This window comes from Arvicola amphibius, chromosome 12 (assembly GCF_903992535.2).
Source record: "Arvicola amphibius chromosome 12, mArvAmp1.2, whole genome shotgun sequence".
Classification (NCBI taxonomy): domain Eukaryota; kingdom Metazoa; phylum Chordata; class Mammalia; order Rodentia; family Cricetidae; genus Arvicola; species Arvicola amphibius.
Genome location: NC_052058.2, coordinates 65,970,522 through 65,987,850, shown reverse-complemented (window position 1 = coordinate 65,987,850; position 17,329 = coordinate 65,970,522). Strand labels below are relative to the sequence as shown.

Here is a 17,329-nt window from a genome sequence, read left to right as displayed (position 1 = left end):
CCAGACCAGATTGTGTTTATTTTAGGAATGAAAACTAGATAGTCTATCAATGTAATACATTAAGATTCACATTTATTTATCAATATTAATTATTACATGCTATCACTTCATTAACCTATTAGTTCATTATAGAATGACTATAATTCATTGATATAATTAATTAAAATAGAAACCGTAATATTCTATTCAAAGATTAAAGGAGAGAAAACCTGATCTCCAGGACTGCAGAACAAGCAGTTGGTAATACTTAACTTCCACTTCTGATAAAAACTGGAGAAACCTTTTTCTCGCCCCTTGCCACCTGCAGCAGGTGGGGGACCTGACCCAGTCCCTCACCAGCCGCTGCGCTCAGGAGGACAGGCCCCGTAGGCAGCACAGCAGAGTTGACCCTGTAGACAGGAGTACGAATGTGCCCGCTCTGAGGGCATAGGTGGGGCATGGCTGTTACTGCCTCTCTCCTCTGTAGTGTGGGGGTGGGAGCGAGGGAAAGATGCCCTCCTCTCCTCTCCCCTACCGCCTCCAGCTGGTGAGGGAGCTGACCCTCCGGTTTACCAGCTGCAACACTTAGGAAAGCGGGCACTGTACAATGGAGCTGACGCAGTTTCGGGGGTTCAGGGGGCCACACTGCCCCCCAGAACGTGAGCACAAGAGATCTGACCCCGTCTCTCATCTGCCATATGGAGGCATGGACGGGGAAGGGATTCTCTCTCCCTGTGCCTGAGGCGGTGAGCGAGCTGGCCCTGATGTCACAAGAGGTAGGAGAGCTGCCCCTACCCTCACCGTTTGCAGCACTCAGGAATGTGGGCTCTGCACTTCGACTGGGCAGCACAACAGAACTGACCCTATTGATGTATGAGTGAACCAGCCCTGAGAATGTGAGCGTGGGAAATCTGCCCCCACCCCACATCTGCCATATGGTGTGTGTGTGTGTGTGTGTATTTGTGTGTAGCGGGGGGAGGCCCCCCAGCCCTCGACACCTTTGGTGGGTGGGAGAGATGGCTCTTCTCCCCTCACCAGCTACAGCACCCGAGAGAGTGGTCCCTGTATCTCGCCTGGGCAACACAGTAGAGCTGACCCTGATGGTCCAGATTGGAGAGCCAATTGGGAGGGCGGGAAAGCAGGAGAACGGGCCCCGCCCTTTGCTCTTTGCTGCAAAGAGAGCTGAACGCAACAAAGCTGGTGAGCTCACCCTGGTGGCGAGGATGGGGTAGAGCTGGAGGGCTGACCAACCCTGTAACTACCCAGGCCCAGAATCAGGACTGTGAGTCGGCTCACCGCAACATCCACCTATCCATGATCTTCCGGAGCACATGAAGGGGCTGGCCCTTCAGACCCAAAGCTGCAGGATCTCCATGACACAGGACAACAACAAGATATCCAAGAGGGGGCCCAGTGAGGGCCCAGCATCAATAGTGTAGCAGAAACCAGAGGCCTTGAATCAGACCAATGATCTTTGCAATGAACACTTGTAAAAATGTATGGACAAACTGTGTGACTCACTGTGTCACACTACAGCTTCCATGACAGGGTTTTCACCTCTTTTTTTCTCTTAAATTTCATTTTATCTGAGGTGGGGTTTTGCAAGAGCAGAGGGTGGATACGAAGGGACAGAGACATGAATGGGATCAAGATTCATGATGTGAAAGACATAAATAAATAAAAATAAAAGAAAAAAACTTTAGAAGTAACCAAGTGGTGGTGGCATGCACTTTTTAATCCCAGCACAGAGGGAGGTGGCTGGCTATCTGTGACTTCAAGGCCAACCTGGTCTACAGAGCATTTTCTAGGACAGCCAGGATCACACTGTTTCCTGTCTAAAAAATAAAAAAAAAAGCCAAATTAATTAATTAATTAAAATTTTAGAAACACAGAGATATAAAAGTCTATATAGCTCTCCTTCAAGCTACCCTTCAGATTCACAATCTGTTGTTCCTTGTGTTCAGACTAACCTCTGGCCTATGGGCTTTGATTTTTCTTCCCTTGCTCTTCCACTTAAGACCTGAGCAGTTTTGGGCCAGTTGTTTAACCACTTTCTTGATTCTCTATAAAGCAGAAGCAATAGTCTCTATTTTATATGGTAAGGATTAAGACTCTCAAATAGGTGCTGGAGAGATAACCCAACAGTTAAGAGCACTGGCTACTCTTCCAGAGGGTCCCAGTTTGATCTCCAGTACCCATATAACAACTCACAACCATGTATAACTCCAGTTCCAGGAGATCCGATGACCTCTTTTGGTCCCTGTAGACACTACACACACTGTACCAGCATACATTCAGGCAAAAACTGATTGTTGTCAGAGACTGCTCGTTCGTTTCCCAGCTGCCCAGACCAGAAATAACCACACAGAAACTGTATTACTACTACACTGCTCAGTCTATTAGTCATGCTTCTTATTGACTAACTCTTATATCTTAAATTAACCCATCTCTATTAATCTCTGCCTCATCACGAGGTCATGATCCTACCAGCAAGGTTCTGGTGTCTGTCTCCTCCAGTGGCTACATGGCACCTCCCTAACTTTGCCTACTCACTCACTATATCTCTTCCTGCCTGACTATATTCTTCCCTGCTATAGGACCAAAGCAGCTTTATTCATTAACAAAACACATTCACAGTAAACAGAGAGGAATCCCACATCAATTTATATGCATAAAATAAGATATTTTTAAAACAGTGGATGGTAGCAGCACACGCCTTTAATCCCAGCTCTTGAGGCAGAGCAGGCAGAGCTCTGAGGCTACAGAGAGGGTCCAGGTCAGTCAGGGCTACACAGAAGCCCTATTGCTGTAGTTTCTTTTACTCTAGCCCCATGTTGAAATGCTAAAACATTGTTTTTTCTCTTTCACTCTCGGCTCCTAAGGGGGAGCTGCCACCCAACTCCCAAATAATTACATCCACGTTAACTTATTATTTCTTATGAATGTCCGTCCTTAGCCAACTTTTCTTAAATTATCCCATACACCTTTTGCCTCTGGACTTTTTCCTTTTCTTACTTCTGTATCCTATCTTGAAAAGAAAAAAAAAAAGACTCTCAAACCTTAAGAGACTCAGTAAGTCACTGTCAGTAAAGGAAACCACCTTCCTCAAAACTAGAGCCTTAAAAACAAGCTCAAGTTGTCAAGAAAGCAGCCACCCGTGGATTCTAGAATGCAGTTCAAGCCCATCATCGACCCTGGAGTCAGAAGTTCTCAATAACAGGCAGTCCAGCCTATCTCCCACCCTGACGACCCCCAACCCCGACTCCAAAAGCTGAGTCTCAGACCCTGCCCAGCACTCTGTTTCCTCGGATACTGAGTCACAGGCTTTAGGGGCCAACCTCTCAGAGCAGTAAAGTCTGCTCTCCCATTCCAAGGTAGAACTGAGTCTGCTCTTTCATTTTGCTCAGGCATGGATCACATGACAACCATTGTTGTTCGACAAAGTTCCAGCATTTCAACAATGCAGACTGGACGAACTCGCCCCAGCTGAGAAAGCCCATTCCTTCCTCCCCCAAACCCCGACCTCTCAGAGAAACTGCTGAAAGCCCAGTTCCTTGGTGGCAGCGGTGACCCAACACCCTGTCCAAAAGCTTTGCACAGCACAAACCCACCTTGAGGGATGTCATCACCCCTCACCCCTACAGGGTATTTAAGCCACCACCTTTAGAACAACCTTGTGATTTCTCTCCTGTTCCCTTTCCAGAGTCACCCGGAAGTGCTTTGCTCAGATTAAACCTGGTCTTTTACTTTTTAATTCAGCTCAATTTGGTTTACTGTGTTGGCAGAGAAACCCACTACTGGGGATGGGGGGGGGGGGGGAAATCCTGTCAACTTGGTTCCTAACCTGGGTAGAGTTGAGTCTTTCCCGTGACTACGTGTCAAGTCACTCTCCCTCTTACCCCCTCTCCCCCACTTCTGCCACACTGGACCGACTTTTGACTCAGTAAGTCACCCATTTCCAATCCAAAAGCCTATTAGAGGTCTTGGGACCTCTTCTGACCCCGGACTCCCCTGCCAAGCCGTGGTTGCCAGGACAAGCCCAATCCGTTCCCAGAGCAAAGACAGTCTTTGTTTCGGGAGACCTTTGCGTGAGGAGATAACCTTCCCAAAGGCTCCTCCTACCCGGACCACTCAACCTCAGACCTCAGGCTGTCGTGGGGGACACTTTACCCTAGACTTTGGTCTCCAGCACAGGGTTGGAAATGAGCAACGCTGAGTCTAAACCCAATCTTCCGTCAACCCTGGGGTGGCCGCTACAAAATTTATCCAAATTAGGGCTGTCTCACACCATAAGGCAGATGATTTGAGCTCCCTCACCCAGGTTTTTTGGGCTCTGCACTCCCGCTCCTTCCTCTCCCTGTTTGTCTGCACTCAACCCCCCCCCCCCCCCATACATACCGTTCTCTGTTCATCTGTCTACCGGCCTCTCATGTCTTAGCTCCAAAGAGGCTTTTCATTCTTTCCCTCTGACATGCATTACGTTCCACGTGGACACATGTGTGCTTATTTGGCTCCTGCAGCCTACTGCATCCTCATGACCATCTCCCCTGCTCCCGCCCCTCCCCCAGCTACCTGGAAGACTCAAAACTTAAGCCCTAGTCCACATTTTTCCAGTGGCTCTGGCTCTGGTGGCCTGCAGACCCACAAGGATACTCCCTTATCTTTTGCTCTTTTTTGGCTTTCTCTCACCTTGCAGTCAGACTGCAGACCCACTATGATGTCTCTCAGGTTGCTCATCTGACATGGTTTAAAATCTAAATAATTGGTAATGAAGTCTGTTTACCTTGGAAAATTTTGTCTTGCTGTTATAGATGCAAAATGTCTATTTTGTGTGTTTGGATGGATCTGTGCATGTACCTTTTCTTGTGGACATGGGAACCACGCAAAATTATTGCAGGTTCAGTTGGATGCATGAATGTATGTGGCCATTGCATGCATATTTCTGACTGGTCTGGGATCTGTGTATCCTGATACCAGCTCAGTTGTTGCTATTGGAACTAGCTGCCTGGGCTCAAAACTTGCCTCTGGAATTTCTGGCCACTGAATCTGATAAAAATGACAGAGAAAGTATTTTATGCTGTTCTACGTAATTAAAAATCTATCACAGACCACAATTCTCCAGCACCGTTTTACTTTCATTTTTAGTGATTCCTACTATGTATTATGGGCGTTCCCTTATGCCTTTTCCTTTGGGAAAATTTGTGAGGGTTTTGGTGAAGGATGAAAAGATATAAATTGGCAGCCTCTTTAAACAAAATAGTTCTTTGGAGAAAAAAAAAATCCCCGTCACTGTGGAATCTTATGGCATGATTACCCTGTATACAGGGACTCCCATAGTACCTTCCTGATTACATTAAGAACAGGAAAATTAGAGATTTACTAACTGGACATATCTGACCCCAAGGATGAAAAGTATACAATCCATATCCAGAGCCTGAAGCCATTAATGGCAAGAGTTCAGTTAAAAAGTATAGAGAAATCAGATGAAACAGTATATGGGAAAGAGTAAGACATCAGGACCTTCCCATTAGGGGAGTGTGTCAGGGAAACAGGCCCATAGGTAAGACTAAGACACAAAGGGGTGCAACTAGGAAACAGCTCAAAGCTTTTGCTACCTTGTTCCCCTTGAAGAACCTCTTAGAGTGTGGTGGAGTTACCTGGTCCCCAGAGGAAGTCCTTTCCCCAAGGTCAGGCATTTGGATCAGGTTCTCCATTCCCTTGGGGGACTGAGGAAAGTTCTTGTTTGGTAGGAGTCAGACCCCTTATCTCTGGCAGGAGGAACCTGAGGGCTCCTGGGGGGAGTTACTGAAGTTACTGAATCATAGAGAACAATAGGCATTTAGACACTTGCTGAACTTATCACTTTTGTCTTAGGGAAATATTGTGATAAAGTTGATGGCCACTTTTGTCCCTGAATCATTAAGTCTGCTTTCAACCTTGCCTGTGGCTAAACTATTGTATAACTAGTATCACTAGTATAACTATTGTATCACTAGTAAGTGGCAGACCTGCCAAGTCACTCTCAGATCGGGTCAGTCTCCTCCTTCCCTCTTGCCAACTCCACACCCTCTCTTTAGGACCTGAGCCCCACTGGAGCTGGACTCCAGCATTACTCCATTGACATATTTCTTCCAGTTATCACATTTTAAATATATGCACTTGTCCTTGTTATTCCTTTTGAGGAGGTACGAATAGTGGGATCATTGAGTGTCTATTCTCAAAGAATGTTTATTGAGTTCAGATCCAAGCCTTTTTACCTTTTTTTCCTCATTTTTGCTCATTTTGTCCAAACTTATTTTAAAGCTTAATCCTAAATGATCAATCAATAATTGTAGGGTAAAAGGGTCAACCAAAGAAACCCACCCTGGTCCTGAAATCAGAGCCAGTGAAAGAAACACACCCTGGCTCAGAGACCTGAGCCAGGGAAAGAAATACTTCAGCCCTGAACCCAGAACCAAAGAAATATACCCTGACTCTGAAACCAGTGCCAAAGAAACACACTTTGGTCCTAGAGTAAGGGTCAGTGAATGAAATATTCCCTGGTCCCAAAACTAGAGGCAAAAAGCTTTAAAAGGTCAGTGGAAGAAGCACAGTTTAACCCTGAAATCAGAGTCAAATCTGCCCCTGATCAACTAGGCTGAAAACTAACTAACTCCTTTGCAGGGAAATAAACCAATCCCCCAGCAGAAACCAACCAATCCCCCAGCAGAGATCTAGCCCATCTGAACTCAAGGAACTAAAATCTGACCAAGTCCCACCCTGAAAATCTTCTCCTTGGAAAAACTCCACCCCTTATCTAGGAGCTCCTATATAAGCCCGGTGTCTGTTCAGTTTGGGGCTGCTCTTCTTCTACCCTGTTACAGGCAGTCACTCTCCCGGATTCTTCCCTCCCAACAAATCTCTTGAATGAGGTTTGGGTGAAGACCTTCTTTTGCTGGCTCAGAGGCGAGTCAGGCTGTAACACGTTTGCTGGGGTGGCCTTCTCTTAGCAGTGCTGAGTTGTTACAACTTCGCTGGGGAAACCAGAGACAGAGGAGTGGAGCTGAGCAGGGCTGTAACACTTTCCCTGGGGAAACCTTCCCTAGCAGAACAGAGTTGTTACACTCTGGAGCACCTTAGCTTAGCTGGAACAACTTCGCTGCGGAAGTCCTCTCCTGCCACAGCAGAACTGCTACTCTGGGGAAACATTTTCCTAGAGCAGGGCTGTAAGCTTCTATGCTATTCCTTAGCTCCAGACTGCCAGAACACACTTCCACACGAGCTGTAACACTCAATATCCCAGGCTCCCCACTGACTGCCAGAACACTCCTCCACCCGAGCTGTAGCACTTAGTATTCCTTGCCTCCCGACTGCCAGGATTCCTTTCCATCTGATCTGTGACACCTACAATAACCCATTCTTTGGGGGCTGGAGAGATGGCTCAGAGGTAAGAGCACTAGCTGCTCTTCCAGAGGTCCTGAGTTCAAGTCATTCTTATTCAGGCAACCACACTTAAAGGGAACAGTTTATTCTGGAGTCACTTTGAGTGACCATGGCCTGGGGAACACAAATTTAGGTTACCCCCAAATTCCATGTTCCAATGTGGAAGCAGTTTCATAGTTTTACAGAACAAAGAAAGTCATACATCAAAGCAAGCTTCAAATACATTGGTGGGCACAGCAGAAAAGCCGTAAAAATGAGATGGGGGAAGCTTTTCTATAGACCCAAGAAAATAGCTGATGTCATTCAGTTTTTGGGTTGGTGGAAGCTGTTGCTGCTACAACAACAACAACAACAACACAAACACACACACACACACACACACACACACACACATACGACACATGCACATTTAGGAGTCACCCCAGCAACTGAGAGCGTTTTCTCCAATCGACATCCCACAGTGAGGTTCTCAAGTCCCTGCTGGAGAGAATACCAAAATGGGCCTTTCTGAAAACTGTTAGCAAATGCGCATGGTTGATGGGTAGGTGTAGTGAAGTTTGTGTACCCGTGTAGTTTTCCTTTTTGAAAAGACACAGAAAAGACCTGTTCCTTTAGGTTAGAGCTACGGGGACTTCCGGGTTCTACCCTAAAATGTATGGGAAGTATTATCATGAGATGATGCTAAAGGAAGGTGGGACTTGGGGTCTGGTGAAGCCTTCTCTCAGGGCCCTGGGAAATTAGGGGTCAGCAGATATGGAAAACAGAACATTGAGGAGAGTCATTTGACCGTTTAGACACACGGTGGGGCAGTGAAGGCTCCATCAGTCGTTCACTTTCTATTCAAAACAGAGCCAAGATCTCGAGGAACAGATAACAGAGGGTCTAAAGGAGCCTGGGGTGCTCTGACTTGGGTGGTTAAGAGAAGGCGGAACCTTTGTCCTCAGCTCCCTGTTTCCCGCGACTCCGCGTCTGCAGCTACACCACCTAATGGACCGCCTTCTTCCCCTTCCCCGGGGGCCTATCCGGAGTTCCGGAGTTTGTGACTCTGGGTTATCCGTAAGCGACGAGCGAACTCCCCCATAACTGAGACCAGTTTCTCCAACCCTCACCGCGCCCTCCATAACCCACGACTCCCTTCCAGGGGGAGGGCACGGGCTCGCGGAGCAGGCGGGGCTGCGGAGCCACGGGCGCGTGCTCCGGAGCGCATCCCGCCGAGCTCGCTCCCTGCGCTTCGCCACCTAGCTCCGGTGGCAGTGGCCGGCCGCGCGCTGCAGGCGTCCCCTCACCTCCCAGCCGAGCGGCTCCTAGACCCCAGCGCCGTTGGAGCGACCCGGGCGAGGCCAGGTGCTCGGTCCGACCGAGGGAAGCCGGAGGAAGACGGGCCGGCTGGGGAGAGCAGCCGGGCTTCGCAGAGGCGGCCCTACGCCCTCGGAGCAGGCGGAGTGGCAGTCACCTGAGGAAGCCAGACAGCTTAGCTGTGTCCCTCTGCTGCCCGGGCTCCGCACCCAGACTAGTGGTCCAGGCCCGGGAGTCAGCGTCACACCGGTGAGGACAGACCACATCGAGCGAGTGGGCATGGCCACACCGTTCTTACCTGCGGGGGCCACCACGGGCGACAGTGGTGGGGAACTGAGCTCTGGGGACGACTCCGGTGATATGGGATCCCCCCAGACTCCCGAGACCGAGGCGTCCCGGAGCCTAGCCGAGCAGTTTGAGAAGGCTGCAGCACACGTCCAAGGCCTGATTCAGTTGGCCAGCAGGGAGCAGCTCTTATACCTGTATGCCAGGTACAAGCAGGTAAAAGATGGGTGGATGAGAGAGGGCACGGGCGTCTTCCTCCAGAAACTTACAGAGGCGTGCGGGGTTAATGGTCGCGTGTAATGAAGTGTGTGTCTGTGTGTGTCTGTCTGCCTGCCTGTCAGTTTCGGTCGTTTTTGTTTTTTTTTTGTTTGTTTGTTTGTTTTTGTTTGGCCCTGGAGAATATCATTTTGAAAATGGAACAATCTCTGCTATTCTTTGAATGATATTTAGCTGGACACTGACAGTATTTCTGTTTTCTCATTAGTGGCCTTGTATCTGAACTTTTACAAAACGAGGATGATAAAATCAAATTAGTCATTTGTTGCCAAAGGGACAGGTGATAGAAAATATGGTAATGTTAACGGTAATGTTAATAAGAACTTTGGGATTTAAGAGAATATTATATACATAAAACACAAATATTACTATTGTGATTTTTAGAAACGCTAAATACAGCTGGCATGTTTTTGGGTAAATTTGGTTCTGTTAGATATAGTTATACCCCCCACACACCTTTTTTTGAAATGGTTCCATGTTGGTAACATGGGGGTTGTGATGAACTCTTGACACAGCTTCCTGAATGACTTTCTTTTACAAATAAACAACAAAAAAAACCCGGGGAGTAGGCAACTCAGAAGATCGCATGGATATATTGGAATTAAAATGTAGTTTCTGAACTTTACCTAAAGATAAGGAAATGTATGAGTTACATATGTAAAACTAATTTATCATTCAAGGTTAGATACCAGAAGGAAAAACAATCACCTTATCACAATCAACAGACACATTTCAGCAGAACATGAGCTGTCCTGTCCCGTTGATAGAGAACATCCAGACATCAGAGGCTTACAGGATTAAGGCCTCTAGATGTGAATGGGAAAAGTGATGACAAGTTCAGTAGCAGGCAGGAAAACCCCAGCTCTTTGAAACACTGGAAGAAATGAAGCTCTGGATAGTAGGCTCTTTTATTTTATTGGAATAAAAAAATTGCCTCTTGGTATAGTTACATATATTTCTCCTGAATTCTTTTTCTTCTTTAGGTAGTTGTGAGGACCCACATGCATCTCTGATTACATTTGTGTGTGTGTGTGTGTGTGTGTGTGTGCGTGCACACATGTATGATAGTGTTCAAGTGGAGGTCAGAGGACAACTTGCAGGACTTGGGTCTCTCTTTTCACCACATGGGTCCCTGGGGTCCATCTTAGGTGGTCAGGTCAGGTGACAAGCACCTTTACCTGTGGAGCCATCTTGCTGACCTGACCTGATTCTTAAAGACACTGAAAGGAGTGAGCCGTCTTCTGAGGACTGATGATCATTAGGAACTCATGCCAATACCGTTGTGGCCTGAGAGAGGTTGCTGTTCACTTCCTGCTCAACACTTTGTGTAATGCCAGGTGTGACTGTACATGACTTTAATCCCAGTGCTTTGGGGAGGTGAAGGTGGTGATTGCTGTGAGTTCAAGACCAGCCTGGTCAGCACAGTAAGATCCAGGTCAGCTGGAGCTACACAGTCAGACTCTGTCTCAAAACAAACAAACAATTGTGTAATGGGAGAAGCACACAAGCTCTTCTGTTACATACCTGATTATATTGGCTGTTTTGAGGAAATTGGGTAAAATCACAGCTATAGTTGAGTTACAAACTGAACTATGTCCATGGGGCTTCATTTTTACTTAACAAGAATGATATAAACTCTGTATAAAGTTGGGTGTTTGCAGATATCTTCTTGAAAATGAAAGAAGTGAGCCTGGAAAACAGCTGTACATACTTGTTGCCAGTGATGATGATATTTGAATTGCCAAATGAAAAGTAGAAGTTTGGGAAAAAGTGGGATCTGCCACCATGAGCTCGACAGCTCCCCGGTGCTTACGAAGTCCTCTCATGAGATAAGTGGTGGCTTAACGAATGAAGTTTCGCTTGTGTGTAGTGCAGTGTGTCAACATTCGGAAGTGCTGAATGACTCAGTGGGCTTGTTTCTAAATATTTCATGAGATAATGTTAAAAAAATCAATGTAAGCAAAAGCTCCATTCAGAGTGAAGATCAGACTGGTTTTCACTCTAACTATATGAAAGATTGATAGTAAGTTCGGATACCACATAGTAACTAGTCTTGGAGAAACTATCATTTGTTGAGTTTTGTACAGGATGTCCACAGTTGGTAGCTGTGCTATAAAAATACTAATTTCTAACAATGTTTCTATGGGAGACAGAAACTGCTTCATGGGCTCCATCCAAACCCACACACAGTGAGAGACTGGATGCAGAATATAACAATACAAGTATGCCAGATAGTAAGGAGATTTTAAAAATGGCACTCATTTTTCTGTTTTCTTTTTTTTTTTAGTTTAGAATGGAGTAATTTTCTTAAAATTTTATTTCTACTACCATGTACTAGATTTATTTTCAAATAAATTAATAAATATTTTAAAGATCTAATTTATTTTTTCTTGTTTCTGTATTCACATGTGTAGAGGTGTGTGTGTGTGGAGGCTGGCGGTTGATGACGAGTTGATTCCTTCCTCCATTGCGCTCTACCATAGTCATTGAGACAGTATTTCAGGAAACTCAGTTGCTGATGTAGCTAGTCTGGGTAACCAGCCAATCTGGCATCTCTAAAATCATATCAACTGCTGGACTCTGCTGCAAACCAAAAGGGGACAGACTACTAACTATAGTACATGAGGCCCTGCAACTTCTGCCCACTCCTAGGGCTGGATGTATATGGAAATTATAATAAAATATCTTGCTTAAAAAACAAAGGGGTGGGGTTGGGCAATGGTGGCACATGCCTTTAATCCCAGTACTTGGGAGGCAGAGGCAGGCAGATCTCAGGGATCAAGGCCAGCCTGGTCTACCTCCTGAGTTCCAGGACAGCCAGGGCTACAAAAAGAAACCCTGTTTCAGAGGAAAACAAAACAAAGAGCTAGCCCAGTGGTTAAGAACATTTGTCTCAGGGATCCCCCATCTCCTGGAATTAGAAATGAGTTGCTATGCCTACTGGGCATTATTTAATTTGGTCCTGGGCATCTGAACTCTTATCCTTATACTTGCAGGGCAGACACTTTCACTGAGCAATTACTCCCCCCCCCCCCAAAAAAAAACCACATACCCAATCTGAGATCTAATTTCCTTCCTTCCTTCCTTCCTTCCTTCCTTCCTTCCTTCCTTCCTTCCTCCCTTCCTTCCTCCCTTCCTGTTTTTGTTTTGTTTTGTTTTTGTTTGTTTTCGAGACAGGGTTTCTTCATGTAGCCTTAGCTGTTCCAGTTTGCTCTTTAGACCAGACTGGCCTCAAACTCAGAGGTCCGTCTCCCAAGTGCTGGGATTAAAGGTGTGTGTCTGCACCACCAGTACCCTGCCGAGATCTAATTTCTCACTATATATATGACAGATAAAAGTCCACACATACTGAAACTCTTTGGAAACTCAATTCTAAGAATTAAGAAATCACAGGACCACAATGGTCAAGAACTCCAGTTTCAAGTCCTGCTTTCATGACCGGAGAAGCTCACAAACAGTGTGCATGTTCTTACATGTTCTAGCTGAGGCAGAGCAAGAGGAGAGTGAACCTTTTTGGGTTTTTGACTGTTTAATTTTACTTAGTGTGTGTGCGCGTGCACATGCCTGTGCCCACATGTATGGAGGCCAGAGGACAACTTTCAGGTCAGTTCTCTCCCTCTGCCATGGGTTCCGGAGGTTGAATTCAGGTTGTCAAGCTGGCCTGGCTAGTGCTTTTACACACTGAGCCATCTCTCTGGTTGTCCTAACCCCTCACCTCTTACAACGTTTCTTCATGAGTGAGCATGCCTGGTGCCTGCCAAGGCTGAAGAGATCATCAGATCTGGAGCTGGAGTTACAGTGCAGGAGTGGCAGGCACTCCTAACCGCTGGGCTAGCTCTCCTGCATGCCACTGTTTTGTTTTTAAGTGAGATATTTTATTATGATATCTATATACATCCAGACCTAGGAGTAGGCAGGAGCTGCATGGCCTCATGTACCATAGTTTGTACAGCCCATCTTCTTTTGTATTTGTAGCAGGGTCCAGAGTTGATGTGATTTTTGGAGATGCCAGAACTAAAGCCCGGATTCTCTGTTAACATGTAAGATAGATGATACAGGGAAGGAGTCAAACAGGCCTGTATTAAGTCCTGACAACTGATCAGGATTTGCCCATGTGTGCGTCGAGACCACCCCCTCTTGAGTCTCTGTATCCTCTTGTATAGGATGGGTTTGCAATGGCCTGTCTCACAGGATTGGAAATTATTCAAGAATTGCTTCTCAGTCAAATGACAAAAAGCCTGCTCCAGTAGATGTGTGCTTTTTAGTAATAGCCAGAGGATTATGATCCATCGCTAAGGAAATAATTGGGGTGATAACTTTTAAGGTTAGTTTTTATTTATGTGTGTGGTGTCTCTCTGTGGGTATACACTGCATGTGTGTGGGTGCCCTTGGCGGGCAGCAAGGGCACCAGATCCTCTGGAGCTGGAGATCTTCAGAGGCGGTTGTGAGCTGCCTGACATGGGTGCTGGGAACTGAGCTCAGGTCCTTCAGAAGAGCCTCTCGGAACTGCTGAGCCATCTCTCCAGCCCCATGAGTTGATAACTTTTGTGAATTCATATGCAGATGAAATGGTTGTAAGCTGAAAGGTTTCTTAGAATTAGAACTTGGAGCAAGACTGGAATTTTGTGTGGCAGCTTGAAAAGCAGAGGGGAAAAAGAAGATGATGGAACAGCAGGAACAAAACTCAACTAAAAAGCTGCAAGGCAGTGGGGTGGGTGGATGAGTAAAGTCGGGGGAACCTTGGGGGAAGCTGCAGTGGTTTAGTCTCAGGAGAATTTGAATCTATGAGAGGGAGATGAGGGAAGGTAGCTCAAATAGACAGGTGCTTTGGGTTTTGAGTTTTCTGGAAGCTTTGTTCTAATGAAAAACACCTGACCCAAAACATTCTAATGCAAGGCAGAAACTGTGCAAATGCCGTAAGAGATGTATAGAGTGGGTATGTTAGGAGTTTATGATGGAGATTATTTCTGGCAGTGGCAATCGAACTGAATTCCATTCCTGCCTGAATTTCATTTTTGCACAGTTATAATGAAAACAATCTAATTTAGTTACAAATGTCATTTGAGTCTCAAAACTGTAGAACCAGGTGCAGCGGTGAACACCTGTAACCCCAGCCTTGAGAGGTAGAAGTAGGGGGTTCAGGAGGTTAGACAGCCTGATTTAAAACAACAACAAAGAATATCAGATGGGGCTGGAGAGATGGCTCAGTGATTAAGAGCACCGGCTGCTCTTCCAGAGGACCTGGGTTCCATTCCCAGCACCCACGTGGCTGCTCACACCTGTCTGTAACTCCAGTTCCAAGGGATCTGACACCTTCACACCACTGTACATAAAATAAATTTAAATAAATTACTTTTAAAAAGTATTGGCCACATAAATAGCATTTATATTATTGTTGAGACTCTGTGCCCCTTCCCCCAGCTTTTGACATCTATATTTAGTGTGTTTATTTATTTTATTTTTTTAAGACAGGGTTTCACTGTATAGTCAGGATACCCTGACTGTAGACCAGGCTGGCCTCGAACTCAGAGTGCTGGGATTTAAAGGCATGCATCATCATGCCCGGCTAATATGGTGCTTTTAAAATAGTGCATCTTCAGTGCATTCTGTACTGATTTGAGGAGAGGCAAAATGCTAGCAGAATCATGACAGTGAGCATGGAAAAAGACCCCAGTATATGTGAATTCTGAAAAACCAAACTTTAAATTTTGTTAATTACCTGTTGAAGAATTTTCTTATAGGGCCCAGTGGAGTGATTGTAAAACACACGTTGTGCAAGCCCCACATCCTCAGTGGGATGGGCCTGACCTCTCCTACCCTCATATGCACACACAGTAATACATTAAAACTTTCTATAATTTTATATTATATTCTTTGGGGAGGGGTTCGAGACATGTAACCTTGGCTATCCTGGAACTTGCTCTGTAGACCAAGCTGCCTTGAGCTTAGAGATCCACCTGCCTCTGCCTCCTGAGTGCTGAGGCTAAAGGCGTGCGCCACCACCACCCTTCATAAAATTCTATTTTAATGGCAGTAAAGACTATAATTTTATTTGTAACTTGTTCTATAATTAGTCTGCTAGTTTAGAAATGCAGTTATTTGTCACCCATTTTATTTTGCCTGTGTGTTACTGTATTAGTTAGCAGTTATTTTATATAGAAAGCCGAGGCTGTTTATGTGATATTTTTATTTAATTAATTAGTTTAGACAGAGTCTCACCGTGTAGCCCTGCCTGGCCTGGAGTACATTGTGTAGACGAGGAGGGCCCTGAACTCATAGAGCTTTGACTGAATGCACAGAGATCCACCTGCGCTGCTAGAGCCGTGCATTGCCACACCCAGTGCTGGTGGTGTTTTCAATTGGGAGTATTTGAAGTTTTTGTCTGTTCTGCAAACAATGTTAAATTTTGTTACCATATATATATATATATATATATTCAAATATTTCTTAGTCTATAGTTATAAGTGTACATAATAAATTTGAAAAGAAAAAAGTCCTTTTCTGTTCCTTAGAAAAATAAAATAAATTCTTTATATTTTCCTCTCTTCCTCTTTTAGGTCAAAGTTGGAAATTGCAATATTCCTAAACCAAACTTCTTTGATTTTGAAGGAAAGCAAAAATGGTAAGAAACATTCTTGGGATCTTTAGTAAGGTTGTCAGAAATGCTTAAGGGCTTAGGAATTAGAAAAGGGTTAGCGGATTAAAGAATTATTGTTTTATTAATCTCTTTGATGTTGGCTACTAATGACAGGTGGGGGGAAGGGATTAAAGGAATCTGCTTTTAGCTAAGTCTGAAGGATTCTTTGGTGCTGCTGTTAGGTTAGGTAGTAGTGGCAGAGACCAGAGCCCTTCTCTTACCACTCAAGGTTGTCTCTTGTAGCTAGCCTCTAGGAGACTGCTGCTGCTCACTACAGAAGGAAGGGAAAAGAACAACATAAATCCCCATCTCCACTTATCTCGCCTCTGCCCCACAGGAAAAAGTGCTTGCAATTTTTTGGAAAGAATTGTGGAGAAAAAAATCTAAAACCTGACACAGGCTCACTCTACTCTGAATACATTTTTCATCTATAATTCAAAGATTCCATCATAATATTCTTTCCTAGCTGGCTGAAGTGGAAGAAGAGAAATTGTTTAACAACAGTGAACATAGTTACAAAATGGGAGATTTTTTTGTGCAGCAACCCCAGTGGTAAGATTAGTGTTGAGGGTGGAGCTATTTATTGCTCCGTGATCAGTGTGTAAAGGAGACATTCCTGCATTTCAGTAATTGCTACAGTTTTGATGCCCAGATTTAAGCATGTGAACGTGACTTTAAACAGACAATGAAGCTGTTCATCCTAATTTGTTATACTATTGACGTCATCCACAATCCTTTGGAGTCTAAGTCACATGGTTTCAAGTAGGCCTATAATATACCCCGTGGAACACCTTGCTGCATCCATGTATTTATTTATTGTGTTAAAGGTCTCTTAGGATATAGAGGGATTTGTTTGTTTGTTTTAGATTTATTTATTTATTTGTATGGCTATTTTGTCTGCATACATGTATGTATACCTCATGTGTACCTGGTGCCCATTGAGATCAGAAGAGGGGTTTGGATCCCCTGGAGCTGAGTTACAAATGGCTGTGAGCTGCCATGTGGGTACTGGGAGCTGAATCTCGGTCCTCTGCAGAAGCACCAAGTGCTGTTAACCACTGAACCATCCGGCCCTGGGGTAGAGTTTACCCCTGGATTTGACCGTACATCCTAACATTGCCCAGTGTGGATCTCTGGGCCGTAGTCTGACTACCAGCATTCAGTTGTGGGGGGGGGGTGAGTCGCTTACGTCGCCAACCATGCTCTTGAATTCAGATGACATTCTTTCAATATGTGGTGCATCAGTGCTCTGATTTACATTTTGTTACAGATTTTCTCTGTTGATGATAAGCCATTTCTGGAATTTTGTTATCTAGAGAATGTCAAATGTAGCTTTTACTCTGAGCTTTTTTGCTGTGTGGAATTTTATCACTTCATTATTTTCCCTTATTCATTGCCCAATTCTCCATGTTTTCAGTGATTCTCTGCTCTTCA

General features: G+C 45.1%; 1 protein-coding gene across 1 annotated transcript in view; it reads left to right on the top strand.

The window, feature by feature from the left end:
• Positions 1 to 8,418: 8,418 nt before the first annotated feature.
• Acbd6 (acyl-CoA binding domain containing 6) overlaps positions 8,419 to 17,329 on the top strand; it is a 148,430-nt gene continuing 139,519 nt past the window's right edge. The window contains exons 1-2 of the mRNA XM_038349353.1: positions 8,419 to 9,198; positions 15,816 to 15,880. Of these exons, the coding sequence (XP_038205281.1) occupies positions 8,977 to 9,198; positions 15,816 to 15,880 (287 nt within the window). The 5' untranslated portion in view covers positions 8,419 to 8,976. The remainder of the gene's footprint in view (positions 9,199 to 15,815; positions 15,881 to 17,329) is intronic.